Source organism: Pelophylax lessonae (genome assembly GCF_965119305.1).
Source record: "Pelophylax lessonae genome assembly, chromosome: 7".
In the NCBI taxonomy this organism is placed as follows: domain Eukaryota; kingdom Metazoa; phylum Chordata; class Amphibia; order Anura; family Ranidae; genus Pelophylax; species Pelophylax lessonae.
Window position 1 is genome coordinate 129,490,249 of NC_138774.1, and position 22,581 is coordinate 129,512,829.

Below are 22,581 nucleotides of genomic sequence, written 5' to 3' on the forward strand. Positions count from 1 at the left end.
TACTCGGACATCACTGTGCCAAAAAATGGAGGGGCCAGCATCTTATTGGTGGTCCAATACCATTTCTGGAGCGGTTTCCCCACCACCCCCTGAAGGATGATGAGTCCCAGAAACTTCCAGATGTCCTCTTTACTGACCGGTTCCCATTTTCTGGATCAGGAAAATCTGGCGCGCAGCGTAGCGGACTGCTGCTCATGGTAGCGGTTGGTTTCAACGACTATTTTTAGAATTACCTCCTCCGTTAGAAATAACTTCAGGTACGCCAGAGGGTTGTCACTCTCCACATCAACCTTAATCCCAGGAGGTCCAGTGAAACGGAATCTCGGGGGCGCTGCCTGGTCCGCATCGCTGTCTAAAGGGCACCAAGTGCGCACATCACTTAGGTCAGGTGCGGGATCATCGGCGTCACTTTCTCGATCAGTGTCGGTGTCAGAGTCAGATGACAAATCTCCGCACGACTCACTGTCGCTCTGTTCTGCGAGCAGCTCCGTGTCGCTGCCACTGTCGCTGTCACAGTTGCTCATCTCATCCAAAAGCGCATATGCAGGACAGCGCTTTTTTGATGCCATTTTCAAATTATATTATTTCACACAAATGACAATGGCAAGGGGCACTGAGAGGGCACTGTGACTTTTACCAAAGTGATACAGTGTAATCCTCTCAGATTACACTGTATCAACTCCTTTTTATATGTTTGTGTTTGGTGTTACTTTGAATTTTCCTCCCAATTCCGCTCCCATGCAGCATTGCTGCTGCAGGGAACGGAGCCAGGAAGTCCTCCTACCGACAGACGAGCGGCGGGGATCTCGGCTGGCGGTCGCAGCAATGAGAGCTCATCGCTGGATCGCCAGGATAAGGTAAGACACTCCGCTGCGCTCTCTGCACATTCATCCCAAGCGTGACTCGGGGATACCGATAGTAGCAGGAAAATTCTACCCCGAGTCACGCTCAGGGTTACCGCTAGGCTGGTTAACCCTAATCTGCATAGAGGGATCTTTACTGTCAGAGCGTTAAGGATGTGCAATTCTCTTCCAAAAGCAGTGATGTCAGCAGGGAGCATCGATAGTTTAAAAAAATGGGCATCTTAATGATCACAACATACAGGGATATATGGTTTACTATTGACATGAACATATGCACACACACACACACCATAGGTTGAACTGGATGGACTGTCTTTTTTTTAATTCTGGGACCTATATGATGACTTAATAATTCTGGGAAAACTGAAAGTCCATTTCCTCTTTTCCCGAATTATCCCAGGACCCCTCACCATGCATGGGTGAGAATCCCTGAGCATTCTAAAACTGCACTTTTGTCTTGCTCTTAAAGGGACCACAACCCAAACAGTGGTGACATTTACCTGTGTTCCAGGACCCTTCCTGTACAATATAAACACTGTATATATATATATATATATATATATATATATATATATATATATATACAGTATATATAATATATATATATATATATATATATATATATATATATATATATACACACACACAACATAAATAGTGAGCGTTGTCTTTCTCTATATTTAGGAATGATTGAGAAAATATTTAGGATATAAGGGTATGCACACGGTTACATTGCGGTTTGAAGTGAACAACAACAAGTTAATCTGAAATTGTGCCCGGGTCTGGAAACATTTACAGATATATTTCTAAACATTATAAGAAGCCCTTTTATGATGGAACAGAATGTATTTTTTGCTGCCCACAAAAGGCGGTAAGAATAGAAGAAATGTGTCTGGCTATTTCATACAATATTGATTGTTGAAGATGAAAGGACGCTATTTACGCTAAATAAATGGATCATAGACACATGTAATGGAGAGCTGTCTACAGCATGACAAGTTAGTCACAGGAGAATATTTACTAAGTGCAAAAGTACTGTCTGCAATAAAATACAAGCACAACAATTTGATTGGTGGCTTTGTGTTCCTGGAGCCAAGACTTTTGTTAAAGTTGAACTACAGCCAAAGCTTGTTTGTTCTGCACTCCTGTGACCCGTTTTCAGCAGACAGCGGGCTGAATTCTGTTGTCAGCTGACATCACAGAGCCGGTCCAAGCCCGGGCAAGATCGAGTCGACAATGGAGTTGGGATCCGCCCACATGCCTTGACCGACACCCGGCTCAGCCTCTCAGCAAGCCGCTGAGAGCCTAAGCAGCCCGCTGCTGCCCCCTCCACAGCCCAGCACTCCAGTGAGTGCGAAGAGGGGGGAAGGGGGAGAACCGACAGTGGTGACTGACAGTCAGCAGCTCTCTGCTTACGGAGCTGTGAGAACAGAGCAATCTGTGGTGTTTGATCACTCAGTTCTCAGTGTTAGAGGCACCAGGGGACAGATGCAGCATTGGACCAATTGGAACAGCATTGGGCCAATGCTGCATCCACTTAGGTAAGTATGATTTCTGAAAAAAAAAAAAAAAATTCTTAAATAAAATATCCATAAACTGATAGTCTGTGTGTCGAGCAATAAAAATTTGCCAGAGTCAAAGTGTAATTCCACCTTTTCAGAAAAAAAATCAAAAGGTAATACTATACACCCTCGCTAGCCCTAAATCCCCCACTGTACTTACCTCCATGGGTGATAAGCTGTCAGTGGCCACAAAGCCAGTGCAACACTCTGGTTATTTGAACTTCCTGTTCCTCTCCCTCTTTTTCCTGCAGTGCTTCCAGAACAGATCAGAGTGATTCTGATTGGTCAGCCCTGGCCCAGAGCATTACTTACAGCTTATCACTAGTACAGCTGAGACCGAGGGGTAGGTAGAATGTACGGCATTATACCTTTTCAGGTGAACTAGCCTTTTATTGTAAAGTTAAAATGTTAGTTCCCCTTTGTTCACTATTTCAAAAAAGCTCTCTATGTATTAAAGTGTCCTCAGTATGGTAACATTTTGTAAATTAGTGCTTACTTTTTCAGATGCCCAAATTCAAAATGCGTGGCCCCAGGAACTCACAAACTTGACTAGGCTTTGTTCCCTATTCAGACATGTGCAGTCCATTTTATTTACCCCCACAGAACACTGAGCTGCAGGAGTTGAAGTACAGCCAAAGCTCATTTGTCCTGCACTCCTGTGACCTGTATTCAGCAGACAGCAGGTTGAATTCCATTGTCTGCTGACGTATGCATGGCTAGGGAACAAAGCCAGGAGTGCTCGTTTTGTGAGTTTCGGGGAGGCGTGTATCCAATGTCGGGTACATTCTGCCATCTGCAGGACAGAGAAGGGATGACAATAATATAAGCATCTGCAAAAGTAATTAAATATTTACAAAATGGAGCTCAGCATGATAATATATTGAGGAAACTGCACTGCACAGCGAAGTTTTAGAGAAAAGTAAGGTGAACTAACCCATTAAGTTACTTCCAAAGCTTTAAGAATTCCAATAAAAGTGCAGGATAAGATGTTTGAATTCATTGTGCATACTATGCAAGCTTTTAATTATGCACCTTTTTATTTATTTTATTGAACCAGATTTAGTTTTATTGGAGTCAGGTGAGTAAAACATTCATTTATTTTTGCTGTTCTAAGCTACTTTGTGCTTTTGGCATATTAAGGGCTGATTTGCATGGATGTATGTATATAAAATCATGTGTTAATCATTTGGAAGAATTGTACATGTCTAAATGTTCAGTGAATGTTTGTGAATTCAGTACTCTACATGCAGGTACAGATTTTAAAATTTCACAAAACACCAAGGCACAGCTGGAATCAGTGACATTGTATTGAATTCCTAGGTGTATAGAACAATAAGTGCAATATGTCAAAAAACAACATTTGTTTCATTCAGGGGCATTGCACAATTCCAGATTTTTTACTTTACATTTATATTATCAGCCTACTGTATCTGGAAAGAAAAACTCAGTTAAAGTGTACTTGTCAGGTCCCACTATCTCTAAACTAATGAAACTGCAAAAAAAAATACTTTTGATAATCTTTAAAGCAGATCATAAAATCTTTATACAATCAGCTTTAGGGTTTTGGAAATGCAATAGTTTTAGTAAATATAAACTGCTAAATACCTTTTCTCATCAGCAGTTAGAGCAGTCTTTTGACTTCTATTAGTGTCTGGTTTAAGCTTGAAGGAGGAATTTTAATTCTCCAATGATTGTCAAATGCAGATGCAGGACCCTTGACCCTCTGTCTGGACAGTGATGATTGGACCTGTGCTGATCACATGCACTCTCCGAAAAAAAAAAACAAAGAAAAAATATCTAGCAATAAACACCAACTTGAGCATGGGCAGCTTGTCCCCAAGCCTCTGTACTATCTGAAGATGGTTTGGGGACTCTTGAAAAAAGGAAGGATCAAAGAAGATAGGATCAAACAGCCTCTTTACACAGTGCAGAGGATTAACCCCTTAGGTTCAACAGTGAGTATAACAAGCATGCTTTACTGCATACACACACTTATTTTACTGTTGTGGGTTTAGTAACACTTTAAGCCACCATCTTCATTATTCAACAATCCAATATCAGAACTTAAGTAGCCAGGACAGAATCAGACATTGGTCTGATGAATTGTGGAATGGGAATAGCAACAGGAGGAGACAGGGATTAGTGCTAGTTCAAACCCTAGCATTCTGTTTTCCAACTCTTTACAAGGACTCCTAAATCATGGCTCAATGATATGAATAAATCTGCCCTGTAAGGGGGTTGTAATTCTATCCAAATACAATTTATATGTAGATTCATAATACTGATTTACACTCACCTGCACAGCCAGGCAGGTGACTCATTAATTGCATGTGATGCATTAATTTGTTGGTTTAGCCATGATGCTTCCCCTGTCACCATTCTGCCTTCAGTCTTCTTATTGAACAATGAATCCGCATCTTCAACTCTGTTTGGCTAGGAATAAACGGGTGCAGGAAGCAGAAAACCCAATCCAGGAAACAGTATATGGATCTTCCTGGCTGTGATCTGGGGATTCCTGAGCATGGCTGAACAAATATACAAATTATTAAACAAAACTTGAATAAATGAAACAACCTTAAATTAAATTGAATTAACTAAATTAATTGTACATTAATACAGTATGTATCTCACCTGTGTGTACAATAGCTGTGTGTCTGGGGTTCCACTTTAACCACTTAAGGACCGGAAAGGTTTTACCCCTTTAATGACCAGGCCTTTTTTTGCATTACGGCACTGAACTACTTTATCTGACAATTGCGCGGTCGTGCGCCGCTCTACCTAAATAAAAAAAATCTCAATAAGTGTATATTGATTGGTTTGTGCAAAAGTTATCGCTTCTACAAACTAGGCAATTGATTTATGTAATTTTTATTTATTTATTTTGCTAGCAATGGCGGCGATCAGTGATTTTTAGTGGGATTGTGACATTGCTGCAGACAGATCGGACCCCTAACTGACCCTTTTGACACTTTTGAGGGAACCTGTGAGATTACTGCAGTAATCATTGCTAAAAATATCCACTGTTAGTGTACTAATGACACTGGTAGTGAAGGGGTTAACACCAGGGGTGATCAAAGGGTTAAGTGTGCTCCTAGGGAGTGCTTTCTAACTGGGTGGGGGATGTAATGAATAGATGAACACAGGGACCTGTGTTCCTAAATAGTAGGAACAAAGGATCCCTGTGTTCATCTGTGACAGAACGGCAGTCTGCCTTGTTTACATAGAACCCGTTGATTGGCTCCCCCTCTGGCCAATCATCATTGCACGCTGGCTATTACATGAAACGATGTACAGGTACATCATTTTGCATAATGAGCCGACCTGCCGCAGAATTCAAGCCTAACACAAACTATTCCTAAAAAATATTCCCTCCCCCCTCCTCCTACCTATGCTACCTACTTTTTGTAAAAAAGATCTGCATACTAACCTTTTTTTAGTCTGCTCTGGTCAGGTGATCCTGCAGCTCAAGATTCCTCATACCATGGAGCGCTCCTGGAATTACATCACCCATAGACTCCCATGGCCCTCGGTGCTCCCTCCTCTCCCCTGTAGTGGCCGCTCTCTGACACAGATGATCTGGAGCTGCAGGATCACATGACCGGACTGGAGCGCACTTAAAAAAGGTAAGTGTAAAGGTAAGTGTAAAGATCTTTTTTTGCACAGGTTAGGTGGAATAGGTAGGAGGAGGGCTAAGGGAACATTTTTAACTCTTTCCTGCCCGCAGTACGTCCTGGGCTTTGAGTGGGGATATATGAATGCAGCTGCAGGTATCATTCAGATATAATTTTTTTCAGCCGGCCATTTCCTGCACTGTAAGCGGCTGTTCAGGGAGAAGGAATCTGCCGGCGGCGGAAGTTCATCATAGAGAATACCGAGGACCAGATGGTCCCCAGCAGTCTCTATGACTCTTGGAGGCCCAGGCGCTATGTTATGACGTCACGTCTGGCCTGGCAGTTGTAAATACTGCTGTGTTCTTTGCTGGAAAGCTGAGATCATTTTTAGATTTGATTTCAGGCTTTCCAGCCTGGAGGAGAGATGTGGGGTCTTATCTTGTTCCTCAACAGACAAAATGTTGGACGGAAGACTGAAGCAGCTCTAAAATGTAAAAATGTACCTTGGTTTAAAAAAAAACAATGTTTTAGTTTGCTAACAGTGCTGAATCGTGTGTCAATACATAGACAACAAGTAGGTAAAACTCTTGAACTCAAGTTAAAAAAGAAACATTTATTTTTCCGCTTGCCAAAACTGTGAGCCCCTTTTTTTTGTCTACTTACATTTTGAGGCTGTTTATTCTTTGAACATTTAATAGATACCTGAACCTTAAAATGAAAAAGAAAAAAATATTGCTGCATAATGTTCTATTTAAATGAGGTGGCTCCATTTCTGCAGGCCAAGCACATTTTCTGCACGTACAGAACTTTCCGGTTTATCTTGCAAGAATTCCCGGGTCCATGTAACTTCCTGTGCACTGAAGCGATATCTCAAACAATGTTGTCAGTTTTTGAGTGATCTTCTGTGAACTAAAAAGCACCCCCCTCTATATAATAGAGATGAAGACAGGGGGGAGTGTTTGTTGTCCAAATCAGGAGTGCAGCCTAGTTTGACAAGGCTGCTTGGCCCAAATGAAAAAGTGAATATTACTATTTTGTAGACCGCCCTCTCAACCATTGATATAATTAATAGTGTTCCATTATATAATAATGTGTGTATAAAGAGGATTTGAAGAAAAAATGAATTAGAAAAAAGAATTATCCATCAACCCCAAAAGTGCTCCAAAATGGTGACTTCATCATGAATAAACTCCAACTCTTCCAAGGAACCATGAACTGCGATAAAGTGTTCATCCACCACCAACAATAAAATGCCTACTCATCAGAAGTAGGATTTTTAACACGTGTTCAATCAATGAGAGGTCTCCCTCATCATGGCAATGGATACTTCCCACTATTGGCACTATTCCAGTGGAGCTCCAAATTTTTAAACATAAAGTATCGGAAAGAACAGAAGACCCTTTATAGTGCAGTATTTTACCGTTTTATTAGTAGCGCATAATGGTTAAAAACACTTACAAGACAGATGATCCACAAGAGCTATTGGTACAGCAGGAACGCCGTTCTGCGTTCCACCTGTGTTCCAGGCTAGAAGAATTGAGGTGTCACGTTGTATTGCTTGGCCCAAATACATAGCAGCCAGTAAGCATTGTATTTTAGAACATGAAGGGGGATTTACTAAGTCTGGTACACACAGAACCTGGTGCAGCTGCGTATGGTAAACAGTCAGCTTGTTCAATTAAGATTTGACAATAAGCCTATATTCACACTGCTCCGACACAAAAGTAGTTTGACTTCTGATCTAACTCTGCAACTTTAGTCCAACTTATTGTGACCTTTTACACTCTATGACAGGGGTGGGGAACCTTTTTTCTGCCAAGGGCCATTTGGGTATTTATAAAATCATTCAGGGGCCGTACAAAATTATCAACTTAAAAATTAGCCTGTTATATTTGGTCAAACATTTAATTAACTCACCCCTAATGTGATGGCTGCAACTGCTTCTCTTTGGTGAGGTGTGTGATGTTAGCTGGTATTGATGATGTTGCTACTCGCAACTGGTTTTCCAGGTTTGCGTCGGTCAGTCTGGAGCGCAGTCGACTTTTTTGTGGTAAGTTTTGAAAAGAACAGCTGGTGGGTACTGGTGGTGGGTATAGCTGGCTGGTACAGCTGTGGGTACTGCTGGCTCAGGCTGGTACTGCTGGCTGGTACTGCTGTGGGTACTGCTGACTCAGGCTGGTACTGTGTTGTAGGTACTGTTGGCTGGTACTGCTGTGGGTACTGCTGGCTCAGGCTGGTACTGATGGCTGGTACTGTGCTGTGGGTACTGCTGGCTGGTACTGCTGACTGCTACTGCTGGCTCAGGCGGGTACTACTGTGGGTACTGCTGCCTCAAGCTGGTACTGCTGGCTGGTATTGCTGTGGGTACTGCTGGCTCAGGCTGGTACTGCTGGCTGGTACTGTGCTGTAGGTACTGCTGGCTGGTACTGCTGTAGGTACTGCTGGCTCTGGCTGGTACTGCTGGTTCTGCTGTGGGTACTGCTGGTTCTGGCTGGTACTGCTGTGAGTACTGCTGGCTCTGGCTGGTACTGCTGGTACTGCTGGTTCTGGCTGGTACTGCTGGCTATGGCTGGTACTGCTGTGTGTGCTGCTGGCAGGAAATGCTGGCTAGGAGAAGTGTAGCGGTGCCGTGCTGGAGGAAGAGGTGATGTTTCCTGTATTGGTCACAGGCGGAGTGCATTTGATATCACTCCTGTGACTCACTCAGACTGCCATAACGGAGCAGGAACTATACAGGAAGCATCGGCTCCGTTCTGACAGATCAGCTGAGAGACACAGACTCCGCTGCACAGGGGGCCGGACCAAATGACTTCGGGGGCCGAATATGGCCCCCGAACCATAGGTTCCCCACCCCTGCTCTATGACATTGAAGTTGTTTCAAAGTCAGACCAAAGTAGTGCAGGAGGCATTTTCAAAGTCGAGCTGACACAAGTTGGACCAGTTCCCTGCAACTTTAGTCCAACTAAAACCTCGTACACACGCAACGATTGTTGGCCGACCAATCGGCCGTCTTTCATCCAGTGTTGTTGTGTTGGTTGAAATGTGCTCTAGACTGCACACAAATTTTCTCAGCCAACAAAAAACAACTTCAAAAGTGATGTCATGTGCTGGTTAACTTTCCGTGTGTTTTTTCTTATCTGAGCATGCCCAGTCTTGCTCATCTGATTTTTGTCTGCCGAAATCTGTACTGACTGACGGAAAATCTGCCGGTCTGTTGACGGCCAACAAAAATTTTATAGCATGCACACCAGATTTTGTTCGGCCGAAAAGTCGCAGTCGGTTGTCAGAAGCATCATACTAACAAGCCGACAATCGGCCAATTGGACGCTGTCCGAAAATTCACGGCCAACAATCGTTGCGTGTGTACGAGGCATTAGATCCAACTTATTGTGACCTTTTACACTCTATGACATTGAAGTTGTATCAAAATCAAACCGAAGTAGTGCAGGAGGCATTTTCAAAGTCGGGCTGACACAAGTCGGACCAGTTCCCTGCAACTTTAGTCCAACTTAGATCCAATTTATTGTGACCTTTTACACTATATGACATTGAAGTCGTATCAAAGTCAGGCCAAAGTAGTTCAGGAGGCATTTTCAAAGTCGGACTGACACAAGTCGGACCAGTTAACACTGCTCTCAAAGGGAACCATTCATTTTGACATGTCATGTGACTTGTGCTCTGGAAGTCGGAGCACATTTCGGACCAGTGTAAACTGGCCCTCAAACCTAGAAGCTGATTGGTTACTATGCACAGCTGCACCAGATTCTATGTGCACCAGATATAGTAAATCCCCCCTGGAGGTGTATTACCAGCAGCATTACCAAGCTAAACAAAAAATGAATTATAAAGTGTGAAAAAAAATAAAAAATGAATGCAGCCACCACATCTAAGGACTGGCGAGCTGCAATATATTACATTTTTGTTTTGATCTTAGTTATGCTTTAATCGGTTATAAATAACTAGATGTGGCAATCTGTAAGTTCTGTAGTTGTTCTAAACTGGCAGTTGATAGGAGTAGCACCCAAATATTAGGGGAGTAAAGTTTAACAGCAACACTGCACAGTCCATTTAGTCACCCATATCTCTGTTATGTTCTTAAATGTGTTTACTATTATATACCATCATTTAACCTCATCAGATGATATACGAGGACATTTCTGCACTAATACAACTTTGATTAAAATAATCAATTTATGTTGCCACTTGCTGACATAAATTTCATTTGTGCTGCATCCCTTTCTTCCAGTCAATAGAAATTATTTTCACTCAAGGTTGCACTGTATCCTAACTTACAATTACTAACACTTAACAAGAGTATCTTTATGGGCAATTACACAATTTAATTATATTCTTTGTGCGGTAAAATAAATTTGCAGTTAAGAATTTAATTGTACTTTGCGCTTATTTAACTGACAGTAATTAGATCATTATCTAAATTTAATTGGACCTAGGTCATTACTTTATGTTTTGTTCATATTATATATAATTTTCACAAACAACGTGTTTAAAACCAAAGGAAGGGTAAAAAAAAAAAAAAAAAACCCAGCTGAGCGTAAGAATGTCATTTGGCCACAAGGTGGCATTTTAACATTAATTATGTAAGCCCAGCAATTTTCTTTGCAGTAGTACATGTTGAATATTACATACACTGAGAGCTAAATTCTGTCTTTTTCTCATACAGGCTGATTGCTTTGTTGCTTGGACACAGACAGGAGAGATTCACATTGACCTGTGAGCTAAGCAGTGTAATTCAAAAACTTATTGGTATTCTGCCAGTTGTTTTAACACCTGACACCAGTGTTTTCGTCTTTTTTTAAAGGCATTTTATAACACCACACTAAAGGCTACACAACAGGGCAAAAGGAGACATTGGAACTGCGGCTTGAAAATAAGCCTTTGCTGAAGACTTTACCAGGAACTCATCGAACTGCAGCCACAAAGGGTTCTCTCTCAGCAGGCCCCAGAATCACAAAACATTACAACTACATACAAAGCAAACTAATGCGGCCTAACATTTAAAGTGGTTTCATGGCAATAGAAAAGTAACTACTTAAAAGGGTATGTTTACCTTTTCACAGAAATGAAGGGGGGAATTTACTCCAAATATCCTAGCCACCCCTCTGAACCCCGCTGCACATAGCGACCGTGACTCCCAGTGCTCCTGGTGTATCTGTCTGTACACTGTAAACCTCAATACACAGCCCCAGAGTAAATATCCATCATAATGTTCGCAATAGAAAGTGCTCATTGGTCAGAAGATTGACTGAGCTGACAAATAAGAAATTTGAGGCTTCTTCTGGTATGGTGTCCCATAAGAAAAAAAAAACACTTCTCATGGTCAGTGTGGACACGAGGTCATGCTGACCAGTGAGCTCTTTCCTTTGTGAACATTATGATAGATACCTGCTCTGTGGCTGTGTATTGCGGTGTATGGACCATTACAATGGTATCATAGGGCATTATGGCTGCTATGTGCAGCAGGGTCTGGAAGGGTGGTCAGTTTACAGGTCCTGCTGACCGCAAGGGACCCCACCGGTGTAGAAGAGTCTCAATGCTTTCACTACCATGAGCTGCTTACTATTTTTTACTTTAGATGGCCAAACCACTTTTTACATCAGAAGAAAACTTTCTAAAATACATTTGGTTAACACCCACAAGAACATACTTCTCATGGTTAGTGTGGACACGTGGTCATGCTGACCAGTGAGTGCTTTCCTTTGTGAACATTATGATAGATACCTGCTCTGTGGCTGTGTATTGTGGTGTATGGACCATTACAATGGTATCATAGGGCATTATGGCTGCTATGTGCAGCAGGGTCTGGAAGGGTAGTCACTTTACAGGTCCTGCTGACCGCAAGGGACCCCACCTGTGTAAAAGAATCTCAACACTTTCACTACCATGAGCTGCTTACTATTTTTACTTTAGATGGTCAAACCACTTTTTACATCTGAAGAAAACTTTATAAAAGACTCACAATTTATTCGCTTTTATCATTTTAGACCACTCCATCTAGTATTATAATTAGGCATGTATTTCACCTCTTATGAGATATCAGGACTAGTTTTTTGGGGATTTTTTTTTTATCTCTAGGACTCCATTTATGCTGTTTTGACTTCTCCTTACCTTATTCCCAGAGACCGTACCTTACTCTCATTGATTACTGAGTGGTCTCTCAGGTGAGCCCTTTAGCACCTGATTGGATTGGTAGAACCTGTCACTCAATACCCAGTGTGGGTGGCCATCATCCCGATAAATAGATAAATGAAGAATACCCCCATTGGTGTGGGATTTTATATGCCACTCACACACTGGACAAGAATACAAATAGTATGCGTATAAAATCAAATTTATTGAATAACAAAACAAAAGGAATTTATTACACAAACATGTATGTCTAGAACAAACTGGACACGACAGATTTAAAAAACTTGCAAGAACCGGAACAGAGGTCTGTTCCGGTTCTTCCTACCAATGATACCCAAGGGTCTTCTGTACGGATACTGGTCTGTCAATACTTGCAAGTTTTTTAAATCTGTCATGTCCAGTTTGTTCTAGACATACATGTTTGTGTAATTAATTCCTTTTGTTTTTTTATTCAATAAATTTGATTTTATACGCATACTATTTGTATTCTTGTCCAGTGTGTGAGTGGCATTTAAAATCCCACACCAATGGGGGTATTCAACCTTTATTTAGCACCTGATTGTGATCTGTTTTAGCTCTATTACTTGTCACTATGTGCTTTGCTTTCTATATTTACTTTAACTTACCTTCATATTTGTGTGGGGAACGTTCGCACCTCTGATCTAACTTTATTTGGTCTTTTCACAACTACTGTATGGGTGTATCAGGGTTAGGTTTCTCTTGTGTGTTGCTCCCTTCTTTAAACCAATAGGCTAGGCATAGTTCATATAGATATTTGGTATTTTTCTTTTATCTGTAGAAGCCAATTTCCTACATTTTGTAACCGCAGTCCCAGTTGGATATGGATCAACGTTCTTGTAAGTATCAACAAGTATACTTAATCCTTCCAGCTTCCTCGGCTTAATCTTGTTAGCTCTTTCAATCACCCCCTTGATTTACCCTGTTTGCAAGCACTCTTGCAGGTATGTTATATCCATTTATATTAGTTCTGATTATATCTTTATTACATGGATCCCCACATTCTCTCCTTGCTGGGGCTTCCCTTGTGCAGGGCTGCCAACACAGATAGTTTCCCTAGGAGACACAAATTTGCTAACATGTCATTAGTCAGCTGTTTATTTGATTTTATTGTTTTAATTCAAACTACCTAAAAAGCTTGACCTGATCTCATTCATTAATAGCCATTCTCTCAGACACATGTTTTATTATATAGAGTGATGAACTAGAGCTCCAGATGAAGCACACCTGCGAAACATGTCAGCCTAATTCACACTCCATCTACTCGGGACATCTGTGACCACTTTATCTACAGTTCCCCAGGAGGGAAGTGGTATTTCTTCTTCTCCCCTTTCCTTGGGGAATATGCAGTATGGTTATTGTCACAGAGTCTACACATGTTTATGCTTGCATTATACCATGTGGTAGTTTGGAAATTACCTACCTTCTTTTCTTTGTGTCGATATTTTGTGTATGTGTTGGCAAGTGTTGCCATTCATATGTCTTACATTTTAATTATCTATAAAGTTATATTTATTATACTTGTGCCAGTAAAGTCCATGTTTTTCTATCTCCTATTTCCAATGTTTTAAAAGTACCCTAAAATCATTATTAGCGCACATTTACATACTAATGGGCTCCAGGTCAAGTAGAGAGAGGGCCATTCCACCCAGCAGGGACACCTGCAGCAATGAAAATGTGTTTGTGGTTTTAAACCCTTTTCTACTCTACCCAAAATGAAAATGAAAATTGGCTATATACACCTTAACTTAACACAGTTTCATCCATCATGTTTAGTAGGGGATCGGCGATCCTCCAGCACGGCTCCCTACAGTTTCAGCTTATATTGTTCAGCGTGTACGGTCCGCACAAGCCTTATTGTGCCCCTTCATGTGAGTGCAATTTTACTTCGATTTAATAAAAGGATTGTAGCAGTGAGCACTTAGATCCTGTTATTATTTTTATCTGCATATCTGATTCATCAATCCATGTGAGGTATCGATCCAGGAAGTGGCCTCCATTCAATTGAGCTTATCCTAATAGAGGATTAACTGCCTGTATATCACTTCAGTGAGGTGAGAGGCCATCTTGTGGGTAGAAGGTGGTGTCACGAGCACTATTTTATATTGAAACACCTATCAAGCACTTTTTTGATTTGTCTTATCTCATGGTCTGATCTATGTGTTGATTGGACTTTGTATGCACTTTATCTTGGAATGCACCTTATGGACACTTGATATATTGCACTTTATAAGATTTATATATTTTTTATGATGCACATTGTCACTATTGGTTAATTTATTTTATATTTAATATTGTATATAGCGCTGTATTTATTTATACTATAGTGAAAATCAAAGATACGTAAGGCTCCATTCACACTGCCGCAACTGGTCAGGCGACTTGTCATCCTGACAAGTCGCGGTCCGTCGTGGTCCATGCACTGCTACAGGACCCGTTCTAATAGGAGCGACACATGTCACTCCGACTTAGAAAAAGGGTCTTGTATTACTTCGGGGCGACCTCGGAGCGACTTGCATTGACTTCAATTATGTGAAGTCCGTGCAAGTCGCGCCGAAGTCGTGGTGCACGGGACTTCACAGGTCGCCCCCGAAGTCATGCAGGAGTCGTGCCGATTCAGTGTGAATGCGGTCTAAACCTAAAAAAGTGACATAAAATAAATAAATAAACCTAATTTTTACCCTGACCTCTCTGCTTACAATCCTGAATAGGACAGCAAAGAAGGAATGCACCTGCTTTGGGGAATGGTTAAAATGTATTTCTAGCCATTGCTTGGTGACAACTGTAACATTTTAAATTTCCATTTTCTTTATTGCCATGCTTTCTGCGAAAAGAAAATGTTTTGGCTATAGTTATACTTTGACCCCCAACACTAAAATGTAATATTTTGAATCTTACTTTTATCTTACATCTTACTCACTGACTGTCAAATCCTCTCTAAAGAGCATTCCGAATGCAGAGTACTCTTCAGAGATGAAATGCATGAACAAGACCTTTTGGATAAAGGTTTTACATAAATGAATAAAGGCTGATCATTTTAAAGTGGTTGTAAAGGCTAAAGGTTTTTTTATCCTAATACATTCTTTGGTTTAAGTTAAAAAACCCTTTTAGATGCAGTTCCTCCTCCTCCACCCCCTAAATACTTGCATTAAACCCTATCTTGACCTAGCACTATGCCCGAGAACAGTGGTGCTGCTCTCTCTTTGACTGGACTACTAGTGAGAGGAGCGGGAGCCATCTGCTTTTTCGGCTGTCAACCAAATCAAATGATAATGGGGTGAGGGTTGAGCTGCACTATGTGTGTCAATAATAGATTAACACAGTGTGGCTTAGGATCAAGCCTGCACCAGTATTCCCCTAGAAAGCCACTTCCTAGGGAGGTTACTCAAAGGAAGGGGGAGCAAGGAGCGCTGGTAGGGGACCTCAGAAGAGGAGGATCTGGGCTGCTGTGTGAAAAACCATTTCACAGAGCAGGTAAGTATAACATGTTTGTTATTTAAAAAAAAAAGGTCCTTTACAATCGCTTTAAGTACCCCTGTCAGTGTTAAATGGTTTGTCTGAACACTCTAACTGCCACTTCTGCTGGACAACTTGGTCTTTTAAAGGAAACGGCACCATAAAAAGGTGAAAACAAGGAGGATAACAAGCCTAAAAGAAAGGAAAACAATTTCAGTTACCACATCTAAGAATTGCTATACTGCAAAGAGTGCATTGAGCGTTGAAGTGATTGTACGTCTGTTTTTTTTTTTCAGTTAAGAATACAAAACATGTTATACTTACCTCCTCTGTGGAGTGGATTTGCACAGAGCAGCCTAAATCCTCCTCTTCTCGGGTCCTTCTTTGGTGCTCCTAGCCCCTCCCTCCTGTTGAGTGCCCCCACAGCAAACAGCTTGCCATGGGGGCACCTGAGCCGAGCCGCAGCTCCGTGTGTCCATTCAGACAGGAGCCGCAGCCCTGCCCTGCCTTACCCCTTTCTCTCCTCATTGGCTGACTGACTTTGAATGACAGCAGCGGGAGCCAGTGATACCGCACTGCTTTCTCAGCCAATAAAGAGGGGAGTCCCGGGCAGCCGAGACACTTGTGCAACATCGCTGAATCTAGATGGACCTCAGGTAAGTATTAGAGGAGCTGAAGGGGGCTGCTGCACACAGAAGGCTTTTTATCTTAATTCAAAGAATGCATTAAGATAAAAAACCTTCTGACTTTACAACCACTTTAAGTTTTAGAAGGATACAACTTCTAAAAGATGCCGAATACTAAACACATGCAAGCCTCTTTCTAAAGTCTACCAGAACCAGACTCCGAATTTACAATGCACATATTGCTACTATTCAAATCAGTCACATAGCTATAGAAAGCCATTAACTAGGACCATGATGTAAAATTGTTTATGACATCAGCACTGTTTTTGTTCATCTTACTCTGGATCAACACAAAACAATGTGGACAAAAGCTGAACTTGATTGATTTTTGTCTTCCCTTCCCTGACCCGTGTAATTACACAGTTCCTAAGTCTGCTCGTTATCTCATGACTAAGTGTTGCTTCAAATTCAGCTTCTTACATACAACTATCAATTCTATTTTACAAACTGAAAATCAGTTTTAAAAACATGCAGGAATCGCTGAGAGAGAGAAATATTTATACAAATCAAGCAGACAGTTTCATTACATTTCTTTCCCAGGAACAGAGAAATAGGATGCAGAGCAGTGGTGGCCTAAATGAAATTACCACAACCAGCTCATAGATAGTGCTCTAGATTTGTAATAGCTCCCTGTTATTCTTAGCATTCAAACACTTTCTCTTCTCTACAGCTAGTTGTGGAAATTCCTGTTTTGGACTTTTCTTAACTTGCATTTTACTGAGGAATATTTTTAACAAGGGTATAATATAAAGGTATTATATCATCCAGCTTTAGGCTTGGGTCACACTGCTGCGATCCCATTTTCAGTGCTATTACAGTATGCTTTGCACACATGGATGTGGTTTGTATATTCTATGGGGCCAAAATCAAACTAGAATTGCACCAAAGTAGTACAGAAACCTTGTCCAAAATCATGCTGTGTTAAGTTGCATTGATGTAAACAGACACCATTGTCATGCAATCTAGTGCAACGCAAGTCACATTTGAAATCGCAATGGTATGAATTAAGTCGCACAGAAGAAACATTTTAAAAAATGTAAGGTTCTAAAGAAAAAATCTAAAGGAAAGGCTACCTTTGTACCTGCCATCAGGTTACAAAGGGTGTGATGAGCCTAATGCATGCATGTCATGTTTGGCTGTACTATCCTATTTTCGGTTGCTTTTCTCAATAGGCTATCCTGCTGAGAGAGCCTTGACAGCATGGCATGAATGAAACTTGCACAACATGACCCTACATGTTCATGGAACCCTATCAACATAGCCTAAGGGGCATATTCATGAGGAATATGTTGATGGTCTTTGGGCTGTGTTAATGGACAAAACCAGCTTGCGTCCAGATGCATTCCTCTTACATTCAATTCAAGTTTGTGATGCTTCTGGGATTTTTCACAGTTAATTGATGGGTGCCGTTGACTTTATCTATACCTGGCTTTGACCTTCCTCAGAGCTGCATCAATCTTCTTTGAGCTGCTCTTGTTTTTGTCCATCGTCACAGGCGCCACAAATTAAGAATGAATCTATGCACATAGCTGTGAATTTGATTTTATTGGCCATCTACCCCTAATTTATACATTCTGAAGGAAAGGGTCTATGCAAATGAAGATTTTAGGCTAAAATACAGCAAAAATAGACCGTAATCAAGTTTTGGGGGTCCTCCTTGGGGATCAAATAATGGCAATCGTAAATCATTATTAAAGTCAACAGCATTTAATTTGAAAATAGTGAATGCTTGGGGCTAACAGATGTAATTGTTATTCTATTATAAATTTAGCAAATTGAGTATTTGAACTTATGAATCCAATCACATTAATGTTAAATGTAATGATTAGCCATATATTAGTTCTAGTCACACTCACAGAATGGCTATAGGCAAACATTCCCAAAAAATAAATGCAAAAGACACGCACTAAGTACTGAAAAGAAAGAAAAATATAAATGCGATAAACAAGAGTGCTGAGATAGTTACATAGTTAGTGAGGTTGAAAAAAGACACCAGTCCATCCTGTTCAACCTATGATGAGTGTGTGTGTGCGTGTGTATAGGTGTTTATGTCAATAGTACATCGTATACCCCTGTATGTTGTGGTCATTAAGGTGCCCATCTATTCAGGTTTTTTTTAAACTATTGACGCTCCCTGCTGATACCACTACTTGCGGAAGATAATTCCACATCCTTATCGCTCAGACAGTAAAGAACCCTTTCCGCAATTGAAGGGTAAACCACTTCTCTTCTAATTTTAGTTAATAGCCACGTGTCTTTTTAAATTCTCTTTTGCTGAAAAGTTTTTTCCCTATGCTGGGGTCACCACTACGGTATTTGTACAATGATATCATATCCCCTCTCAAGCATCTCTTCTCCAGAGAGAATAAGTTCAGTGCTTGTAGTCTTTCTTCATAGCTGAAGTCCTCCAGTCCCTTTATTAGCTTTGTTGCCCTTCTCTGAACTCTTTCCAGTTCCAGCACAACCTTCCTAAGGACTGGTGCCTAGTACTGGATGGCATACTCAAGATGCAGCAAGACCAGAGTTTTGTAGCGTGGGATAATTATAATTTTATCTCTTGAGTGTATCCCCTTTCAATACAGTACATGCCAGTATTATGTTGGTTTGCTTGCAGCAGCTTGGCATTGCATGCAATTGCTGAACTTGTTATCTGCTAGGACCCCCATGTCCTTTTCCATCCTAGATTTTCCCAGAGGTTCTCCCACTAGTGAGTAACTTGCATTCGTATTTTTTTCACCCAAATGCATTACCTTACATTTTCCAACATTAAACCTCATTTGCCTCAATGTTGCCCACCACATTATTTGTTCTGGTCTTCTTGTAAGTTGTCTACATTCTGCGTAGAAGTTATTGCCCTGCTTAACTTAGTATTGTCCGCAAATACTGAGATTGAGCTGTTCATCCCAGCCTCAATCCCAGATCCACACCAGACCATTTCGACTACTGGCCCACCCTTTAGGCTCGCCCCTGAAGCCAGTTTTCAGTCCAGATACTCACCCTATGGTCCATAACTACGTACCTTAGTTTGTAAAGTAAACATTTGTGGGACCCTGTATCAAATGCCTTTGCAAAATCCAGATACACCACATCCACAGGACTTCTTTTATCTAGATGGCAGCTTACTTCTTCATAGACGGTTAATAGATTGGTCTGGCAAGAATGATTCTTCATGCTGATTACTACTAATGATACAGTTTTCATTGCAAAAATCTTGTATATTGTCCCTTATCATCCCCTCTAATAGCTTGCAGATTATTGATGTTAGGCTAACTGGCCTGTAGTTCCCAGGGATATATCTCGGTCCTTTTTTAAATATTGAAATAAATCAATAATAATAATAAAAAATATAATAATGAGGAAAACCTGTATATGCTACATTATACCTGGGGGTCTGACTGCTACTAGCCATAAACTGATTCAGCAGGTGGTGATATGCAGGCAGACATCTGAAAGCAGATATATATATAGTATATACAAAAATCCAATCTGAGTTTAGATCTTAGAGTTTGTACCTACGTAAATTTCATGGAATGGGAGTCATTTGTTGACCAAATTTCCAAAGAAAAAGCTGTCAAATAAATATAACCTACCAATATACAGTATATTAACCTATGACAATGTAACATCTCTAACTCACTGAATTTTAAGTGCACAATGATCAATGCCAGGGAAAGGCAATGTGGATAGTAATGTTATATGATAATGATATGATATATATGATATGATATTATATATGTTAATGATAGTAATATTGTGCCTCATCTTGCCTGGCCCTAGCACACCAAATCTAAAAGTTCCTAGGTAAGTGCACTACCATCAGCTATCAAGAGCCTATTCCTCCAATAAGGGCTTGTGCTTACCATAACTGAATAAATATTATGATAAATCAAGTCTTAGCTAGCAACGGAGCATACTGTGCATTAGATGGAAATGTGTTTCTACTAATTGGCTTATTCATTAGCCTTTTCCATCAGTGTCCCATCTACCTACCACTTAGACTGGATTTGACCATGAAGATGTCTGAGAATAGAAGCAAGGTTATCCAGGGCATAAACATTGCTGGAAATTAAAATTATACTGTAAAATAAAGCATACTGGCTTGTAAAGTCCTATTTGCATTATAGTTGTAAATGTTCTATACATACATTTAGTCCTTTATTATAGCTTGGTGAAATTGTGCGTATTTAACTGTACTCTCTCTTGGTTTTGATAACATACATTTAGAGCATTAAGTGTAACCATGGACAATCTTATCTGGTTAAGTATTTAAATTCTTGTTTCCGTGTCAATACATTATATATCGGTGGGTCTGTGTCTTAGATCTGATTACCCCACTTTCTCATGCATACATTTGGCTCATGAAGCTGGCTGATAAACATGGTGTTATTTACTGTGTTCATAAATTCAAGTGAATGCAATCAGCTTTTTATAGCCATGTTTGTATAAGCTTTGTTTAGCAATTGATGTAAAAGTGTTGTAAATATTTTCTGTTATAATTGGTATTTCTATTTTAAATGAATTCAATATTTTATAAAGCCTTTGAAAAGCTATCAAATGGCAGCTCATGGGGTTTGTGATTTTTCCCCCCACCATTTTGTTTTCTAAAGTAGCTAAATTTTTTTTTTTTTTTTTTAGATTGTCAAGCTAATTTAGTATGGCAATGCAAATAAAAGCAATTAGGACGTGCAAACTGCAGTAACCTATAGAAATACATTTTTATTTAAATTGTAATGAGGCCAGTTAAAGTGGATCTATGGGCAAAAAAATATATATATGATGCAGTCTGTCATCAGCATTAACACATCACTTTGTTTTATTACCTGTTGATCTTGCTATTAAGTCTGTTATTTTTAATTATTTTTACAGACCAAGCAGTCCAGCAAAAGTTGCAGCTAGAGCGTTGAGAGGGTGGAGATGAACCATTTAATGCAGGGGTGCTTAAAATGCTCAGTTTTTTTTATGTAGTTAAAATCTGTATTCCAAAAGGAGAAAAAAAATGTTCCATAGCTTACAAAAAAAGTGTTATAGGTGTTTGTTTTTTATTTTATTTTTTTTTTATAATTTTTTAGTCACTTATGTAATAGCTATCCAAATCCACTAGTCCATCCAACATGATCCTCTCCACAGCTTCATTCAAATATATACTTTCGAAGCTGAACAAGAAGGCACCAACATCAATTTCTAACGTATTTTTCTGTTCCTCTCCACAGGTGAACAATACTATTGTTGAAAGGTTTTCTACATTGCTCATCCTTAGAGACAGTGAAGGGATGAGTGTAGCCACTCAAAGGCAAGTAATATTTTACTAGCTGAATCACCAGGTAAAAAAAAAAAAAAAAACTAAAAAATAAAGGCAGCCATCTCATCTAAGGACTGGTGAAATGCAAAATATATATTTTTTGTTTTTGGATTAAGATGTGCATTAAACTAATTTCTGATTGATAGGAATATTTCAGACAAAAATAACTAATCAGGATCTCATTTATTTGTCATATATATTTTCTTGTATTTGAGGATGGCGAACATCTTTTTCCATAAATCATGGAAAAGGTACTTATTCATCATATGGATGACAATTAAAAAAATGGGCACTGAAGTTCTACATCTTTAGTCACTTCTCCTCGCTCTTCCATCTTCCCTGTGATTGAATAATTAAGAAAGAACAGCCTGGTGCTAAGATTATTCCTTTGCTTTCCTCTTCTATAAGCGTTTTCAGTGTTAGATTAATGAGCAGCAAAACTCTGATTGGCTGAAAATACTGCCCTTCGCTCTCCAAGTCTGTTCCTTGGAGATCAGGGTTCTAGTAGTGGAATCTTTTTCCTTGTATAGAAAAGCAGGAGAGTTGATAAAGTTCTTAAAGTGTCTTCTGCCCAGCCCGTCCCTCAGAACCTCTTTTATGGAGGGCAGCAGCTGTTCCTTCTTCTAGGCCAGATATTTAATCATCCAGAAACCAACATTTTCAGGAACATTTAAAAGATGGGGAGATACCTACTTCATCCAACTCTTAAGGCCTGTACACACGATAAGAAAATCTGTAGGGATAATGCGTCCGACGACCGATCTGCCGACTTTCGGATTGTTAGTATGGTGCTTTCGACAGCCAACTCCGACTTTTCGGCTGACAAAATCCTGATGTGCAGGCTATATCATTTTTGTCGTTCGTAATGCAATGTCAGATTTTCATCTCATTAGTACAGATTTTGACGGAAAAAAATCTTAAGAGCAAGACTAGGCATGC

The 22,581-nt window shown here is 40.2% G+C and overlaps 1 protein-coding gene across 1 annotated transcript in view; it reads right to left on the minus strand.

Annotated features, from left to right (window-relative positions):
• The window catches only part of LOC309560537 (phosphorylase b kinase regulatory subunit alpha, skeletal muscle isoform-like), a gene marked incomplete at both ends in the record, with an annotated part of 87,704 nt that extends 69,874 nt beyond the window's left edge, over positions 1–17,830 (minus strand). The window contains one exon of the mRNA XM_082264167.1: positions 17,769–17,830. Within this exon, the coding sequence (XP_082120293.1) occupies positions 17,769–17,830 (62 nt within the window). The remainder of the gene's footprint in view (positions 1–17,768) is intronic.
• Between the last annotated feature and the right edge of the window lie 4,751 nt (positions 17,831–22,581).